This window comes from Typopeltis vanoorti, chromosome 17 (assembly GCF_054136105.1).
Source record: "Typopeltis vanoorti isolate ZY-2024b chromosome 17, IOZ_Tvanoo_1.0, whole genome shotgun sequence".
Taxonomy (NCBI): Eukaryota; Metazoa; Arthropoda; class Arachnida; order Uropygi; family Thelyphonidae; genus Typopeltis; species Typopeltis vanoorti.
Window position 1 is genome coordinate 14,005,278 of NC_143565.1, and position 20,766 is coordinate 14,026,043.

The 20,766-nt window shown below is 35.8% G+C and overlaps 1 protein-coding gene across 4 annotated transcripts in view; it reads right to left on the bottom strand.

Annotated features, from left to right (window-relative positions):
* Nucleotides 1-20,766, bottom strand: part of LOC150097169 (Golgi apparatus membrane protein TVP23 homolog A-like) — a 95,858-nt gene that overhangs the window by 56,157 nt on the left and 18,935 nt on the right. For all 4 annotated transcript variants that reach the window (XM_090407087.1, XM_090407084.1, XM_090407086.1 and 1 more), the window contains exon 3: nucleotides 9,504-9,738. In XM_090407087.1, coding sequence (XP_090263213.1) covers nucleotides 9,504-9,738 — 235 coding nt within the window. The remainder of the gene's footprint in view (nucleotides 1-9,503; nucleotides 9,739-20,766) is intronic.

Genomic DNA, 20,766 nt, shown 5'->3' on the forward strand with positions numbered 1-20,766 from the left:
GTTTGGAAAAGCTTGTTAGACTGTGATGAGATAGGAATACATAAATTTCCACTCTATCACAATCTAACACCACATTGAACAACCACCTGAATATGACCTTCCAGGTAAAACTTGGATTACTATTACTCTAAATCGGAATAAGGACTAACCATGGTCAATGTGCAGACTTTTTTTACAAGTGCCAGAAAATTCGTTCCACACAATGTGACTGTGGAAGTGAGAAGCAGACCATTCACCATATTCACCAAGAATGCTCACTGAGAGCATACGAAGGAGAGGTACAAGATTTCCTAGCTCCAACACTTGCGACTATTGACTGCATTAATAACTTAGATATAAACTTGTAATATCTGACTGATAGAAGAACCTTAATTTTCATATTTGTAATTTCTACTGGTGTTCTTTGCATATTTAATGTTTGTGCTATATATATATATATTTTAATTATATATATATTGTTATAATTGTCATCGACACAGTATATGTTTTTTTTTCTTGCGATGTAATAGCCATAAGATAAATAAATAAATAAAATAAATAATAATAACAAATATAATATGAAAATAAGCAAGAATAAGAAAACATCAGCTGTTTTTATGTGTGGTTCCCACCCACAAAAGATTATTAGTGCATGTGTACCATGATTGGGCTATGTTTTTTTTTTTTTTTTTCATTTTTATCAATTATATGTATATGTATTTGTAAATATACGTATTTGTAAATTTTTTTTTTTTTTCTGTATTTATTTTTACATAGTACGACCCTGTTCTAGAAACCAAACATGGAACTTTTTCAAGCCACTTCAGGCCTCCAATAAATAAATAAAATATTTCAGCTTTTACACACAATTTCTAGTGAATATGGCAAATTAAATATGGAAATAAACAACAGAATAAACAAATCTCAGATATGGTGGAAAGTCAACTGAAAAAATTTACATTAAAAAAGGAGAAATTATTCAAAACACTAGACAAACTATATACAAGACAGTGTTCAAACTAATTTTAATTTATGGATCTGAGAGTCAGATTACAAATAAAACTGACGATCAAAGACTAGACCACAGATATGAGAAATGTGAAAGAAAAAAAAGTTAGGGAAGTGAACAGTATTCATCGATGGCAGAATCATTAATAATGAATATATATTATTATTATTATTACGAGCACCTCCATAGAGTCTGAAAACTCAGAGTGGGAGACCTAAACTATCCGCACATCTATCATACCTCTCCTTGAACCTATTAACAGACAAAACACTCGCAACTCACTCTGGCAACCCATTCCACTCAAATACAATTCTCCAAGTAAAAATATCTAGTCCACACACACCTTTACTCAACTTCCAGGAATGACCTCTTGTTCCAGCCCTTCTAAACCAAGTGCTGAAACATATCCCATGCATGAATCCTATAAAATAATTTAAGTAAAGTAACATAAATGTTTCAATCATATTCCTTTTTTTTCCTCCTATCAACCAACTTCTGCAATCCAAACACTCTCAAATCCATCCTCACAGGGAACATTCCACACACCACTTACCATCTTGATCACTTGCCTCTGAATCTTTTCCACTGCTTTCTCATCCCCCCAAAAACCTCAAGAAAACAGACCTGAGCACAGTAATCCATATGTGGATGTATCAGAGGCTTATAAAGTGGAATAACCTTTATCTCTACTTGTGTGTTCTTCAATAGCAGAGTAATCATATGTGCTACTTCCGCAAACTTAGCAATATATCCTCTAAACTTTAACTCCCTGTTTACTACCAATCTCTAACTTCATCTATTTCCTGGAGTACAGTTCCACCAATGTGGTACATAGCTTCCAATCTATTTATCCCAAAATAATAACTCTATATTTCTCCATATTAAACCGATATGCATTATCTTCTGCCCATACTGACAGCCTATTTAAATCATCCTGCAAGCTCTCTACATAGCCTTGATTAACTATTACTTTGCCTAATTTTGCATTATCAGCAAATAACTGAATATTTCCTATATCATTTATGTAAAAAAATAAACAGTAGTGGTCCCAATACTGAACTGAAACTGTACTGAACCTTGCAGCACACCACTAGTCACTTGTTTTTGACTTGAATCTGCACCTTTATATACTTTCTGGTCTCTGTGCAGCAGCCATCTTCTTATCCACATAACCAGTGTCATATCCATCCCCATTTGTTCTAATTTGTGTAACAAAGTTCCATGCGGTATTCTGTCAGATGCCTTTGCAAAATCCAACAAAATCATCATGTAGTAATTTCCTTTAAATCAGCTGTTACTCTATTATAAAAAGTTAGTAAATTACTAAGGCATCTAATCTTCACAAAGCCATGTTGACCCTCATACAGTATCATATTTTCATCCACCCATTCTTGAATTCTCTTCTTTTTTTACCAATTTTTCTAGTACTTTTACCACCATGCTGAGATACTAAGTGGTCTATAATTTGCTATTGCAGTTTTAGAACCTCCCTTATGCAAGGGAATTATTTTGTCCTCTTTCCACTCCCTTGAAACTCTACCAGAGCTGAGACTTAAATTAAAGAGCCTAGTCAAAGGTACTGCGAGTTCCCTTGCATATTCTCCCAAAAACCTAGCTGATATCCCATCTAATCCCACAGCTGTATTTACATTGAGATTCTGCAATATCTAAAGAACCTCCAATTCATCCACCTCTATTCCCACATTAGTGTCTGTCATATAGGTTAAAGCAGTAACCTCACTACGATGATATACCCTTGCAAACTGGTCACTCAGTAACTCAACTATTTTATCCACTTCTGTCTCCTTGTAACCATCATCACTCATTAAGGTTAATCTTCCATAGTCATTCTTCCTCTTACTTGCCACATAACAAAATAACTCTTTGGGATTTCCTTTACCCTACACAGATTGTTTTCAAATGTTTGGTAACAGGTGTCTAAGCCTTTTTTTCTGCCATGATAGCAGAAACAAGACCTAGCTCTAAAGTGGATTAATGCACTTTGGAATGTCTTAGAAGACCAAAATATACAATCTGACAACATTGGCATCCTGACAGATAAGACTAATTTGAAGGAAAAACTGTTGATAGGAAGTTAACAAGATAAACTTATCATGTAGTATCCTGCAGATCTCTTCAGGATACATATCAGGAATTTGATGATGATGATCAAGCTTCCAATAAACCCTTGGGCACTCCAGCAATGATGGGAAAATCTGAGGAAAGTCATACCATGTGTAATGATAGAAAGAACTAGTAATTCATATTCAAATAACAGAAGGCAAACTATAAGATGGTCGTATGATTAGTAAGTCTCTGTGGAAGACCTGATCAAATGTCTTGGAATGAATGTCACTCTGAAAGAGTGATATTAATGATTTCTGAGTCAGCTGTTTCTCACTTTCAGTCATACATTAAATGCCTTAAAATAGTTTCAAATAATTTTGCTCATTAAACTTTAAACCAGAAATAGGTACACAGAAAAAGTTTTAGAATGAAGTTTAATAAAGGAATTGAGTAATATTTCACCTGTAATGTAAATAAACATATACACTCATGAGCAAAACGTTATGACCATCTACCTAGTAGAGTGATCGGCCTCCTTTGGCTGAGATAAATGCTTGCACCCATCTTGGCAATGACTCCAGATTACAGAAGGTGTCATGAGATATTCTGGATCAACCAGACAGAATAACGTCCTAGAGGTCAGTGACCAAGAGAGACACTGGCATCAACTGGTGGATGCTGTATTCCATGTGATCAACAAATGTTCAATGGGATTCAAATCAGAAGAATTAGGCATCCAGAGGAGTACATAAAATGCTTATGTCTGCTCTTTGAAGTATGCTTTCACAATGTCAGCCTTGTGACACAGGGCATTGTCATACTGGAGAAGTCCAGATCACACTGTCACAATGTAGGGCAGTACCTGGTTCAAAACAATCCACATGTAAGAATTAGTGGTGTAGGTGTGTTCGATGGGGATGAGAGAACCTAGTGATATCCATGAGCCAATCCTCGTACCAGGATACCGAAATCAATTTCTGGTCAACCATGAAGTCTGACTGGCCATAAACAAGCAGGATGATCATAATGTTTTGGCTCATGAGTGTATAAAGATGACTAAATCCGTTCCAAAATCTTGACATCATTTGTCTTTAAACAAACTTCATAATTATTTTGATTATTATTTTAGAATAGCACAAAAAATATATAAAGATTGTTATATTACTGTAACTAAACTGTAATGTCAAAATGATATTTTATGATTTATATAATATAGAGCATTATATTATATATATATATATATATAGTTATTAGTAGAACATTAGAGAGGTCATTAAGCTTCGCCATGCTTCCTAACTGGGAGTTCTAAATTACAAATAAAATTCAGTTCACAAGGTTTGAAAAATCAGCACGTTTTGCTTGCCCCATGCCAGAATCTGAAATATTTATAGATGCTTCTGTAGTAAAAGACCAGTCATTAAGTTAGAAACTTTGTTACAGTTGTCACAAGTTCTTGTACATGTCTGCTATAAGTGAACTGCTCACAGCTAGTTGTTTGTAGCATCCTACTCTTGTGACATTATGCTTGAGGTCTGTCTCAATATTATATTATACAGATGAGTAATACCAAGAGAGTGAGAGAGAATAGCTGATGTGCATATTGGTGGGGGAGGGGGGAAAAACAATTGAGAATTAACTCGGAAAAGTTATGAAGAGAACAATCTTTTTTAGAAAGAAAGAATAATTTCATATGCTTTCTCTGAAATTAATGAATTTTACTGATGACTTAATTCACTTGTAATGCCAGATAATATGATTTGAGTATCAAAGGTGTGGAGGAAATGAAAGTGAGAAGAAAGGAAACTATCTAGTGCAAACTTTTTATCACATAAAAATCTGAAATAGGTTTCCAGTTGCCTATCAATAAGCAGATGAAGTTTCAGTTGATGATCACTGTTTTCCTTAATATATGAATGAACTGAGAAACAACATACCTTTCACACAAAGTCTAAAGGAAAAAACATAGCAAAACTAACCCTGTAATCACTAGTTTTTACTAATGGAGGTATGCTGTAAGATGCTCTAAAACTGAACTTAGAATCCTATTCTATGACATTATATCTGAGATATGGAATTATATTCTTTACTTTTGACTGTGCATGAATGCATTTACTGCTTTTTCTTTCTCTCTTAGAAAAATTCTATAAACTGGATACCCTGAGTATTCAATCATAAAATTTTATCATTTCAATCATTTTTTATTTTCTTTTTATATTATTTCTCATATTGTCAATTATCACTATAGCAAATAGCATCTTTATTTTGAATTTTATCTGTTAATCATTATTAACAACAATGAAATAAAATAATAGTTATAAACATTCAGAGACAGAACAGACAGAGAGAGAAATATCAAACAACAATGTCATAAATAAACGGACTTCATGAATGCTACATATCAGTTCATTTAAGGCAGCATCATATGGCTAAAACCATTATATGAGCGAATGTGGCATCATATAAATGGGTACTGGTCATAACTGAAAAGTGCCAAAAGTGCCATATGAGTGGATCATCAAAAGATGTTATTACTGTAATCAGCATTTCCTTTCAAAAGTGAAAAGGATAAACAGATGATCAAATTACTCATAAAAAGCAACAGGTCAATTTCAAAGCAAGCTGTCAGCAAACCAGTTACAAAATCTTGCAATGACAGTGCCTTATACATTCTTTAAGGTACACTGGTGTCCAAAAGCTAAGGATGAACTTCATTTTTACCTATATATGAAAACATTTTCATAACTATAGCCAAATGTGGATATAAATTTATTGCTACCATACTAACAAATTATATTACACAAAAAATGTGTTATAAATTTTGTAGAAATTAAATTGCAACATGTTTTAGGCAAACGTTACAAATTTCTTAAGGACATACTTAAAGAATTAATGTACAGTCCTTACAGAAAACTATGTGGAGAGATTTCAGTGTGGAATATGTCCACCTCAAACTGTTAAGCAGCTCACATCATACCATGCTTAGCACCAAGCAATTCAGGAGTTCTTGAGGCAGACTGGCCCACTCCTCCTTCAGAGCAAGGATAAGGCCTTGTTTGTTTTCTGGAAGGGAATTTTGAGCGTCAATGCATCTCCCTATTGTGTCCCAAACATGTTCTGTGGAGTTGAGATCTAGGAGCATGTTGGCCACTTGATTCAATTAATATCCTCGGTCTCCAGAAGTATCTCCACTGCTTGTATACGATATGATGTGGTACTGTCATTAATAAAAATTAATTCTTCTCCTACAGCACTATGGAACAATCAAACAAGATGTTGAAGAACTTCATTGAAATATTATTCACCAGTCATAGTTCCTTTTTTCCAGAACTTGTAGCTTTGTGCATCCATTAAACATAATGCCTCCCTACACCATGACCCCAGCACTGAACATTCATTCAAGAACATTCTCACGATGGTAAACAGTGCCATTTTCATACCAGATCAAGCGTTATCTAGAACGTAGGAAAGACTAAAACATCTATATAGAGTACATTAGCCCATTGGCACCTTGTTCAATTTTTATGAATACAACATCACTGAAAACATGCTATACAATGAATAAATCTGGATAAAGGGATGCAGACTGCATGCCTTTGAGCATACAGGCCTACTTGTCACAGTTTGGTGAGATATCCACGTACCTGTGCTTGAATGGAGAGTCAGCTTGCAAGCTGACAAGCCATGGTGCATCAATTACGTTTAGTGTTATAACCAAAAATCTGTCTCCATGCTCTGTGGTAGAGCGAGGGCGACTTCTTAGAAAATGTGCAGCTTAATTTATATATAAATGATATACTGTGAGGCGATATTTAATTGTTTACTGATGGTACTAGATCACGAAGAGCCATTACATGGTTCTGATGTGTTAATGCAAGAAGATTTGAATATGTTGGTACTTTAGGCTGAAGAACTGAGGTGTCACTTCAATGTTGATATACAAGTTATGCACTTTGACCAGAAAAGATGGAATGAAATTTACCATACTGGAGGAACACTGATACAAGAAGGGAAGTCATGATATTGAAGGATAAGGAATTGAAGTTCAGGGAACACATCACAAAAGTTGTGAAGATTACTCAGAAAATTATGCACAGATCTGGTTACCTAGTTATGTGGATAACAAGGAAACATTAGAGAGAGAGAGAGAGACAGCAGAGGTAACTAAGACTGTCTTGGACTCTGAGATGTTAAGTATGTGGAAAAATTAAGGGAATGTGGTCTGAAGAGCTTGGTAGATATGAGGAGAAGAGGTGAATATGATTGAGACATAAAAGTTGTGAAAGGAGGTTATCAGATAGATAAAAGGAAATTATTGCACAGGGTAAATTGGAACAATTTGAATATATAGAAGTAATATTATTATTACATGACGCCTCCAGGGAGTCCAAAGACTCATCGAGGGAGAGTGTGCCAACAGCATGAGCAATTGATGCCCTTCCAACTACTAACCGTGCTCAAACTTGCTTAACTTTTTGCGTGAGCCATTAGTAGCGAGGCTCAACCAATCAACCAATCTTTGCTCGCTTAGCAAACCAAATGACATGGTAGAAGTGCAGAATTGAATAAAGAAAAAAAAATTATTCAATAAATTCAATAATTCATCCCATTCATCCCCCACAGATGTGAAACCTGGATATTTATGGTGGGGGGGGGAGAAAATTTAATTTCTGCTTTTGAAAGGAAAATCCTTAAAGAAAAAAAAAGTCTGGCCAAGTTAATGATAATGGTCTCTGGAGAATCAGATACAACTATGAGCTGATATAATGCATAGTTGTATCTACTATAACATGTTTCTCACATGAATATATCAGTATTCTTAAGATTATATATAATAAAATTGCCAGTAAAAGACCAAGAGGAAAACCACAAACAAGATGGATAGATACCATTAGTCCAGATAGCAACATCATATTGCAATGTCTAAACTGGAGGAGTCCTGGACAGACAGGGTTGGAGGCAACAAATCAAGCCAGGGCTTGGTTTCAGCTGTAGAGCCATAGGAAGAACAATAATTGATTGGAGAAGGAGAGGCCATCCCTGGAAACTGTACAAAGGTCATGTGATGTAAGAAAGTGAAAAGATTTTTTCATGAGTGGAAAAATGTGTTGTTAGACTCGGTGGAGATTGCGCCCACACCAAATGTTTCCAAGGCAACATATGATAGTTATTGTGGTTTGTGAGTGTGGTGATCACTTAATTAGTGCATTTTCTGGTTAGTGACTAGGAATATTATGCCAAGATTGATAAACAGCAGATACTGAAACAAAATATACCAATTATATTTAGCTATATTTACTCAAACACTTTTAGATAAAATGCTAAATATTTAATATTTAGAATGATATCTATTTAGGTTAAATAGATAACATATTTAAATTCTACTATAACTACACCCAACTTCATTCATCTCATCAATGTCTGGGTAGTGCAAGTTTACATATAAAAATGAAGATACCAATTTCCTCTTATCAGAATCAGAAATGATCAAAGAGTTCTTCTACACAATAATTTGAAAGAGTTCAGGTAAATGAGAGATATCAAGCACCAACCTCCCCAATCATCATTTCCTCCAAAAATATTGAACCAAAAACAATAAAAAAAATATTTGTTGATATGCTAAAAGTCAGCCACCTTATTCTTCTTGTTGACCAAGTCATAGGATCCTAGTATGGTGTGATAAGCACTAAAAGTATGCTTTTGGTTACCTCAAGAAAGTCAAGCATTCTCCACAAACAACAAAAATAGTTTATTTCCTATTCAGAAAATGAAGTTTAACGGTACTTGACTACATTAATAAAGCTCAGTGTTCTTTATAAATAAAATCAAATATTGTTATTAAAATTATAACTGTATTTTAATTACAGTTCAGAAGCATAAACTTAAACACTCATAAAGCTATGTCCAGAAGCTTTATAGAATACACTTTCTTTAAGAGAGAGATCTAGATACCCATACTGACATGCAATCATGTGATAGCTGGAATATCTTCCATCAGGCATTCTCCTAAACAGTGCAGTCAGCAATGGAAGTTGAGAAATTTATAAGCACTGACTTAAGAGAGAGAGATTAGCATCTAATGTAGAAATGTCTGAATTTTTGCTCCTGGAAACAGGTTTCTATTTGCATAGCAATCAGAGCCTTGGCTGATGTAATGTAAACAATCATCACAGCCTAGTTACAGAGTTCTGGCTGATAATGTATTTTCATGAAGTTCATTATTACAAGGTACGTAGTATATGCAATATAAATTCAGTGAAAATTACCGAGATGTTTCATTTATTAGTATTTCTTCAAAAATGCTATATTAAATGCTATTTAATTCTTAGTAAATAAGATGGATGATATAAAAAGAATGTCAACACTGCTAAACATTACATAAATTTGATTATACAAGAGCAACATGCACTTTAAATGAAAAATAAGCAAATGTTATATTTTGTACACTTACTTTATGAGATTCAAATACCCAATGACTTGTTCCATCATCATCTATATAATTCCACCATCTTAGTCCAACCAAAAGTCTACCAGTAATATTCTTAACAGTCCAGAAATCCAGTGATAGCAGCAAGATAATAGAAACAAAGCAAGAGATGAAACTATTGCTGAACCATCCACAAAACATATACACCAAAATGGCTGCTACTCGAAATGCCAGATGGAAAAATACAGCCAATGGATGTCTAAAATTGAATTCAATAATTGTGTACATTTTACTATATTACATTTTAACATATTATTAAAAATAACATGTCATGTATTATTAAAATCTCAAGAACAATAATAAAAACATGGATGACAAGAACAAACTGAAAAAATTATTCATCATACTACTCTTGAAAGATTCAATATGAATATTAAGATATCTAGGGAAATATATCCAGGATATCCTCTCTTTAAAAGCCTTATCCTAATGATCTATGAATAGATCCTAATGGAGAATGCTAATGATGCCTGGTGAAGGCTAATGATCCATTATTAGAAAATATGTTTTCAAGTTACAGTTCTTGTTTTTCAATGCTGTTTATGAGGAACAAATATCTATCTTAGTTAAGTTCCAGTAATATCAAGACAGGAATGGAGATATCTAACCACAAGTTAGCTTTCTACAATATTTAATAGCTCATTACATAAACTCCAGAATAGTTCAACTAAACATAACCTCACATATATTTTTTCTCCCTCTATATCTACACAAAAATTTTACTATTTTGTATTCTAATAAAGATTGCCACAATCTGTTTCTCATGTCCTACAACAGTGTTTCTCAACCTGTGGTCTGTGATGATGGGACAGGTGGTCTGCAGGCAGGCTTAAATTAATTAAATAAATATATTTTTTAATTATCCAAACAAATTAAAATTAAATAAGTAAAAATTATTGAAATCAAATGGAGACAAAAAAACAACAACAAATAGCATCAGAATGTTCAAAGGCGGAAGCAATAAAACTATATCATTGCTCACTTCACCCGTTTTTCATTACTCATCATTCTGGCACTACAGTAATTTGTGACGGAAGAATGACGAATAATAAGAGGGGTGAAGTGAACAACAATATAGTTGTATCTGGTGATACAACTATATTGTATCTCCAGATACAACTACATTGCAATGTATTTTTCCATTGCTTCCACCTTCCCTTGCTGTTTTATCAGATTTGAAGTGAACGTGTTATCCACATTTCAACCAATTGCTTGTTGCTTATTGATTTTTATTATTGAAGGTTTTCCTCCTTCAACTAAGGCTCAGTATACCTTCAAGCGCTAAATGATACTTGGACAAAGTGTGTCGTGAGTTAACCCCAGTATTTATATATTTTTCAGAAACATTTTTGATAATGGAAAAGTGGCTTAGAACTAGGACTTTGAAAAGAAGAGCAAATAAAACAGGTGATGCTAATCCTAATTGTGATACACATTGTAACAGCAAGTAAATCTGATACTATTAAAGTAGAAGAAACAAGCAGTTCAAAGAAAAAATACAGTAGGAAATAGAACAGTTCATATTTGGAATTTGGGTTTACTTGGTGTGGAGATGAAAGTGCAAAGAAACCTCAATGTGTTTTGTGTTATGAAGTGTTGTCGAACGAGTTTCAGCAACGCTTAGTGACATTAAATCATGGGAAAGATGTAGTTTTGGCCATGGGTTTGATTAACAGCAAGGGCATTGGAAACATCTATCTCTTAAGTTTGCACATAGCGAAAACAGGGAAACCTCATTCTATCGGGGAAAATTTACTACTTCCAGCTATAAAAGATGTTGTAAAAACTATGTTTGGCAACAAGTTACTAAAAGATGTTGATTCGACTCCTTTTTCAATGACAGTGTAGGTCACAGAATTAATGATATGGTAGGTGATGTGGAATCTCAGCTAACTGAAAGAGTTAAGAAGAGCCCTTATTACGTGTTACAAATAGACGAGACTACTGATGTTACAGATGATGTGCAGTTAATATGTTACATAAGATATGCACATGATAACAACATTCATGATGATATTCTGTTTTGTAGAAGTTTGTCATCCCAAACAACTGGGGAAGAAATATTTCACACACTCAATAATTATATAATACACAAAGGGATCCAGTGGGAAAAATGCATGGGCTTCTGTTCGGATGGAGCTCGTGCCCTTACAGGCAGGCATAGCGGGGTTGTTTCTATGGTCAAGGAAGTGGTTTCAGATATGAATCGGGTATATTGTTTCATACATAGGGAAAGGTTGGCCTCCAAAGGAATGCCACCAGAATTTAAAACTGTGCTATACAAGACTGTAAAGCTAGTTAATTTTATTAAGGCTCAACCGCTAAATAACAGGTTATTTTCGGTATTCTGCAATGTAATGGACAGTGAATATATACAACTTTTGCTTCATTCTCAAATTCGCTGGCTTTCCAGGGGCAAAGTACTAACAAGCTTATTTCAATTAAGGCACGGAGTTTTACTATTTGTAAATGAACGTAATTCTAATTTTGCATCACTCCTTGTTGACAAAGCATGGTTATCAACACTATCCTATCTTTCAGACTTTTTTTCGAAATTAAATGAACTAAATCTCTCCCTTCAGGGAAATTCTTTAACTGTTTTTGATGATTATGACAAAATAAAGACATTTGAGGAAAAAAAAAAAAAAAACTGGAGTTGTGTATTAGTTATGTAAAAGACAGATAATTTGCACCTTTTCCAACACTGGAATCTTTTTTAGTGGAAAATTATCTTTTTGTTGATTCTGAGTTTCTGGATCCACTGCACAAACCCTTTTCTGGAAAGGGTTTGTGCAGTGGTGTAGCTAGGGGAGTGCGGAGAGGGCAGTCTGCCCGGGGTGGCACTTTGAACTTTTGCAATTAATTCTAAAATACAGTCTCGAGAACTCATTTCCAAATATTGTAATACTACTACGAATTTTCCTCATAACTGCTGTAAGTGTTGCTAGTTGTTAGAGGAGTTTTCTAAATAAAATTTGATTAAGAATTACCTACATTACTATGAAATAGACTTCGCCAATGTCATCGACAATTTTGCTAACAGAAAAGCAAGAAAAATAACACTTTAGAATGTTGAAATTAAAGTTTTACTTCAAAAATAAACATAATGTTTTAATTTATTTCCCTATAAGTCGTTTTGACTTTTTGTAATATTTTTGGTGTGTATTGAGAGGGGCAGAAAACTCAGTGATCGCCCCAGGCGGCAACAGCTTTAGCTACGCCACGGGGTTTGTGACCACCTCAAAACTCTGAAACATATTTTCCGAATAACTTTTATAAGAAATTTCTGTGGGTTTGAGATCTATTTCAGGCTTATAGTCATGAGAATGACCTTTCGTTATCGAGTTAATTGAGCTTTCAAGTAACAGTGGGCTTAAAATACAATTCCGTGATCTTGGTTTGGCTCGATTCTGGATCTCGCCTTCAGTGAGAAGTGAATTTCACGAATTATCTGAAGCAGCACTGAAAATCGTCATGCAGTTTTCTAGAACCTATCTTCATGAGAAAGGATTTTCATCACTCCTTCAAATAAAACAAAATACAGAAATTGTCTTCGTGTGTGTGCCGATCTTCGAAGCTGACCAATATTGAGCAAGATATCCAGCAACTCTGCAAAGGCCGAGAAGCTGAACCATCTCATTAGAAGTAAGCAGTAACATAATTATATCATATTATTTATTTGGACTACAGTTTCTGATTATTCTTGTTACTAGTTTTGAAATTAATCCATTTCCAAAATCAGACAAAATCGGGGATGAAATGAAAGTTACGTCACGGTGAGGCTCAACTCTGCTGATGAGGAGGATAGCTGCCCGCGTCCCATTTAGCGAAGTTCCGTATCTCGTATGGTCGCTTGCAAGAACATGTGGCCGAGCACACTGAATCCGTCAAATGCAGACAACAACATCCATACAGTCATGGATTGTACAGAAACACACATCACAACGTAACGAATACAAGCAGCACACAGGATGGATATAAATAAAACCACCACATGATTAATGAATCTGCCAGATTTACGATGACCACTGTTGTGCCTCTGGATAAAACAGGACAGAAATAATTAAAACCACCATCATAATACGATTAGTACACGTGTACAGTATATACGGCATACAGTCGCTGGCGGGAAAATGTGCCCGACCATGTGAATGGCACTTTGCGATTGACATCGTGGGTTGGACTGTTTATAGATATCGGGAATGACCTCGCATAACAGGATATCTTACATTTTTTTTTTTTTGCTGGTCATGGAAAACTCCTCAGGGAAATAAGGTGATTCGTATCGGCCAGAAGAGAGAGAGAGAGAGAGAGAGAGAGAGAGAGAGAGAGAGAGAGTGTGTGTGTGTGTGTGTGTGTGTGTGTGTGTGTGTGTGTGTGTGTGTGTGTGTGGATGGGGAGCATTAATGGCTTTGTGATGTTCTGAGTGAAATTTTTGGGTATATGCAGGGGATGGTGTGGACAGAACAAGGGATGTCATCATCCATGATGGAATCCATGGATGTCAAGTTCGTATTAAGTATTATGATGAATGGAGTAAGATAAGAACAACATTTTTCCCTCATCTCACAATGCAATTAGCAAATGGAACAGTTTACATGTTGCAGGTCAAATCAGAGAGTGCATGAAGATAAAAGTTGTTGTGGGGCTAGCTTCATGAGTATGGGCAGATGAATGAGGATAACATATAAAAGTTGCTGTGGGTAGATGAATGGAGAATAAAGATAAACATCGTTGTGGGAAGTTGAATGCAGGTACCAGCAGGACAGCACTGACATTCCCCATTCATTTGCCCATGGTACCAACAGCACTAAAAATGTTGTTGTGGGGGTGAGCTTAATGAGTGTGGGCAGATGAATGGGGGTTACAGTGAGACAGCGCTGACATACCCATTCATTTGCCCACAGCAAATCGGAAACTGATACCTTTATTTGTTTAATAAAAATTAAAACTTCGTTCATTGATGATACACTTTTAATCGTTTACTTCCAACTTAATTATGTTTCCATATGTATTTGTAAATGTTTATGTATATGTAAAATGTTGTATATGTAATATGTAAATGTTGTAATCCCTCATACATTTAAAAAACTATTACATAACTTAGTGGTCCGTAGAATTGTTTTAGGCATTTTACTGATCCCTGGGGTTAGAAAGGTTGAGAAATGCTGTCCTAGAACATAAAGGGTCCTCTGCTGGAGACCTATATATAGGCTTGGAAGAATTGTATCTAATCCAATTTTAAAAACATAGATTTGTATCTTATTTCTTCAACAAATAAATTTACTGAAGATGCAATTTTCAGTTAACAGCAAATGCAGCAGAAAAAAAAAACACAGTTATCTATACAGTTATCCTTGCTAGACTGGTTGGTTAAATAACATTTCTGCTCTTCGCCCTATGAATTGTGGCTCGGAAATTTGTAAACATTTTTAGATAATAGATGAAATTCTCTGCCCAAATTACTTATTCAGAGGCTTAATTCACCAAAAGTACTACTAATGTACAATAGATTTATGAAATGAAATGATATAGTGATGACAGATAGATAAACTGAAACATACCACATGAAATATACTAACAAAATACTCAGTGAATTTTCACTACATCTACATCAAATATGACTCATGTTCCATCTCCAGCAACTAAAGTCAATCTTCCATATTCACCCTTTCTTCTACTAGCAACTATAATGTTGCTAGTAGAGTCTCCGTAGCTCAATCGGTATAGACAAACTCCTTTGGTCAGAAAGAAATGGATTTGATTCCTGTCCATGATGTGAGGAACCTTTATCTGGTCTCTTTCAACTAAAGGTGAGTTAGCTGGTCTCATACAGAGGTAGGGGATTTTTTCACCTGGAAACTCTGGTTTTTCATCCCCCAGAACAGGCAAACCGGCCCAGTGAACACACATGGATCTACAGTCATAAATACTTAACCCTCATGAGGGGGGCTCAACTCACCTCAATAGGGACAGGAGGGAAAAGAGAGGAAACTCCATATGAATAAATAATTGCTAGTTAAACAATGGGCAATTTATCACCCTTACTATAATTATCACCTTCCTAGCCTGCACTTTATACACCTCATGCTGAGGACTACCCTGTACTTTATATCTTCTCCATAACATTGTCTTTCTCAGACGCGCCTGCACAATTCCATGATTCATCCATTTTATTCTTGAAAGCTTAAGAATACAATCTAACATTGCCATAAGTAAATGATTCCAGACAAAGTTTCAGGCACTACTGATTTTTCTCCTTTTCAACTGATCAAGACACTGCACATCACCAATCTATTTCCTTAATTTATCATAGTCCCATGCTCTGTAATTCCACATCTCTTGTTCTGTAAAGCTTGTACCTGCCTAGCTACTCCCTCATGTCAAAACCACACGATCACTCTCTCCCCGATTTGTAGCATCGTGGTGACATCCTCTCTTATCATTGTATGAGACAATATTATTAAGTCTAACACTCATTTCCAATGTGCTGCTCCATGACATGCTACATAAAATATTTGTCCCTAAGTATAGCTCAAGGAATTCAATTTCTGCACGCACACACACAATATCCTGCTACCAGTCAATACTGCTATAGTTAAAGTCACCCATTATTGTCACTCTCCAGTTGCCTGCCAATATCATCCATCTGAATATTTGTGAATCACTGATTCCTCTGAATTCTCTGGCCACCACAAACCATTATCATTACTGCTTTCAAGTTCCACACTGTGAGGACACAACTCTTCAAAAATCATCAGTAATATTGCACTTATTCTATTATTGTTTTCTTTTTGAAAAAATGCTACAACCATATTCTATTCCCATCAGTAGATTATTATTACTATCCTACGACCCCATGGAGTCAGACTACTCTAGGATGTCCCTTTTGTCATATTTACACACACACACACATACACAGCTCATCATACCAAGCCTTAAAGATATTCAAATTCTCTGCAGACACTATGCTCTCAGGCAACGCATTCCAATCATTCATAACTCTCCATGCAAAAAAACTGCTTCTCACTCCCTTACTCACACTCTCCTTATACAGCTTCCAGAGATGACTTCTTGTTCTCCCTCAATCTCCCAACATTTTATGAAAAACCTCTTACTAATAACTCCTTACCAACTTGTATGTCTCTATCATATCACCCCCTCTTCCTCCTATCCACTAGACTCTGCAAATTGCAATGTCTCAACCTTTCTTACTATTCAACATTCCAGAGATCAGAAATTATTTAGGTCAATTGTCTCTGGACCCTCTACTACATCTATCTCTTTATCCTTTTGAAAACCAGGTGGCCAAATCTGTGCACAGTAGTCCATATGTGGTCTAATATGCTTATCTCAACATATCAGCATCCTCTGCATCATTACCAGAATTCGTTGTGTTGTCCTCACAATTTTGGAAAGATCCTTATCTGCCTAACCAAGATCTCTTATTTTCTCAACCTTATTTCTAAATCCCATCTTTCTTTTCCAAATTTTAAAACTTTACATTTCACAACATTGAACTTGCATTCCCACTCTTGTACCCATTCACCCAGTCTATTCAAGCATTCTTGAATGAAATGATTTGTAAGGCCACAACATCTACTCTACTACTCATAGTTCATTCCAACTTTGCATCATCTGCAAACAGCTGTATATCCAGATTCAAATCTTCACTAATATCATTACCATACAGGTTAAATGGCAATGACCTTAAAACAGACAACTAAAAAACAGCACCACAACTAAAAAACTTTCCTCTTCTGGGATGTTGCTTCCCCATACACAACTTGTTGATACCTATCAGACAGCCAATCTCCAATCCAATGCACTAGTCTAATATCCAATCCCATCAACTCTAATTTGACTATCAATATATCATGAGGTAATCTATCAAAAGTCTTTGCAAAGTCTAAATACATACTCCTGTGTATCCATTTCCCACATCAAATGCTACTGTCACCTTATTGTAATAAGTAGAATGCTAAAACATGACCTCCCTTTAGCAAATTCATGCTGTCCATCAAAGATATTCTCACTTTAACCACAACATCAGGCACAGATTGTCCTATAATTCGATGCTTGAAATCTGTCACCTTCCTTTATGAAACAGTACAATCTTGCCTTCCATTTCTTTATGTCAGCTGTGCCTGTTCTAATGATAAAAAATTCCTCTTCTTGTTCCTTGGAAGAATCTTCTGTAGAACCATAGGCACAAATAAGTTTCATTGTCCATGTCCCCATTTTAAAGTTTGTCCACATAACTCTACTTGAAACTGCCTTCAAATCAAGAAGTATTTCTTCATGTTTGGTATTGAATACTATTGCTATTCCTTCCTTTCCTTGATCATTATTGCCTAAAACTAACAACCTATACTTAAGACTATTACACATTTTTTATATAATGTTTGTCAAGTAGCTTTATTTTATCGTCCTACATGTTTCGCCAATTTTTCTATTGGCATCTTCAGGGAATACAAACTAGTAAGCTATGTGAAGGTAACAGACTAGGTTATAACTGGTTCTAATTCATACGAAAAAATTAGTATTGAACGAGACAATGCGCATGTCTCGAAAACGTGATTTATTCGTTATGGCTCATGATGTAATTGTCATGAAAGTTCATTTCTTTGAAGTTTAATGATCTGATTAAAGCTTTCCAAATTTCTGGTAAGGTTAGACCTTGATTCTTGTTTAGGTTTTCAGTTTTACGGGTGACTCTAGCTGCTTCCTTGAAAGTTCTTGAATGGTAGTTATCTTCTATATAGGGCATAAGGCTCTTATCCCACTCAATGTGATGGTTAGTAGAGGCAAAGTGGCAAGAAAGGCCTGAAATGTCTTGTCTGTTGTTTCTGACATATCCTATATGTTCTTTCTTTCTCGTTTCAAAGCTTCTAGAGGTCTGACCTACATAACTAATACCACATGAGCAAGGTATATTATATACTCCAGAGTACTTGTAGAATGGATGAGGATCTTTCGGTGATCTTAAAAATTTCTGAATAGTGTTGATTAGCTTGAATGCTACTCTGATATTATGTGGTTTTAGAATGTTAGCTAATTTTTTGGAAAATACCAATCAATGGTATTTTTTTTCTGTCCATGATATTTTAGCATTCTTCTATATAGCCACATCTCAAAGGCTTCAATTTTCTTGATGGTTGTTGCCTTCAATGTCCAGGTTTCAACTCCACAGCAGAATGGATCACACATAGCATTTCAACATTCGGCATCTGACTTCTATGTTCAGATCTTTATTGCAGAATAATGTTCTCATTTTCATGAAGGACTGCTGTGCAACTTCAATCCTTGTCTTTATATCTATTTCAAGATCCCACCTTTCATAAAGCCACGTGTGTAGAGGCTTAAGTGCTGTGAGGACATCTTGTTGGAGGCTTAATGGATTTTTTACAACACTCAAAAAGAATTAAATTAGAATTTAATACTTCCTATATTTCGTCCTAGTCACTAGGACATCTACGGGGATTACAAAAACAATTAATGTAACATATACACAAATAACAAACAATACTAAGCCCAACCACGTGGGTGACACTAAAGTCCTATCTAGGCAGAGCGCCCTCTAAGGGCAGTAGTAGTTGGCCTGGAATGTAAGGTGGGAACTCTGGTGATGAGTGTTTCCTAAATCTTCGAAAGCTTAATGCAACCGTATTTATTGAGATTTGGTTGGTTTTTGAGAGCTGCTGCTGCTTCTAAGAAAAGTCTCTCTTTCTTGAATTTGCTGTGGTGGAGCATGGTGGTTTTCTTCCATGATACCCTGTGGGTGATGTCCAAAACATGGTCAGCCAAGCCTGAATGGCCATAGTTGTGTTTGAAGATGTAAGACTTGTGTTCCTCTAGACGGATGGATGCTGATCTGACAATATCAACATCTAACAACATCAGACTTGACGTAGCCAACATCCTCGCACATTCTTTGCCGCCAAAAAGTAATTTATCATATGCCCAACGCACGGCTCTCCTGAAACTACGTAAAGAAAAAAGTATCATCATCACCAGAGCGGATAAGGGTAATGCCACAGTCATTCTTAATACTAGTGAATACAATCGTAAAATGAATATTATCCTCCGCGATCGCGCTACCTACATCCCGCTAGAACACGACCCCACAAAAACACAAGCTAAGAAACTAAAAATCTTACTCAAAAAAGTATCTTCCTGGCCCCCTGACGTCACGAAAAAACTTAAACCTTTCTGCTCCCGTCCCCCCTGAATATACGGTATACCAAAAATCCATAAACCCAATTCCCCACTCAGGTCTATAGTAGATGCCACCAATGCACCTTGCTATAGACTATCTAAACAGCTGGCCAACTCTCTGATCCCCCTCACCGGAAGGTCCCCTTCCTATATAAAAAACTCGACCCACTTTAAAGCCCTCACAGAAAATTTAACCTTGAATAAGACAGACATATTGGTAAGCTTTGATATCTCCTCTTTGTTTACCAATATTCCCTTAATTGACACCTTATCTCTCTTAGAAAACGTTTTTCCCTCTGACTTCTTAGATCTCTTTTCCTTTGCCATTAACTCTGGGTATTTCTCTTGGAACAACAAAATCTACAAGCAGATAGAGGGAACTGCCATGGGTACCACCCTCTCACCCCCCCCCTTGCCAATTTCTATATGGAAGATTTCGAAAAACGAGCCATAGACTCAGCCCCACTCAAACCTTCTATCTGGCTAAGATATGTAGATGATGTGCTCTCTATTTGGCCTCATGGCCCAGGCACGTTAGACTCCTTCCTCAGTCATCTCAATAGTCTACATCCAAGAATCCAGTTCACTATGGAAAAGGAAAAGAACAATTGTTTACCCTTCCTAGACACCTTAGTCACACGCCTGCCTAATGATACACTTACCTTCACCGTATACAGAAAACCCACACACACAGGCAGATACATTCACAAACTCTCCCACCACCACCACCCATCTCAATAATATGGCATTATTAAAACTCTTACCAAGAGAGCCCACAATCTTTGTTCCAGTGGAACTGCCCTCACTACTGAGCTTAACCACATACACAGCACTTTCTTCTCCAATGGCTACAGCGATCACAGTATCAAAAAATAATCAATTCCTCCCCCATTCCCCGTCCTTCTCGTCAACAAGATTTTAAAAATGCCATCACCATACCCTACATCCGTGGCACATCTGAAAAAATAGCCAAGATACTAAAACAGTACAACCTACACACAGCATATAA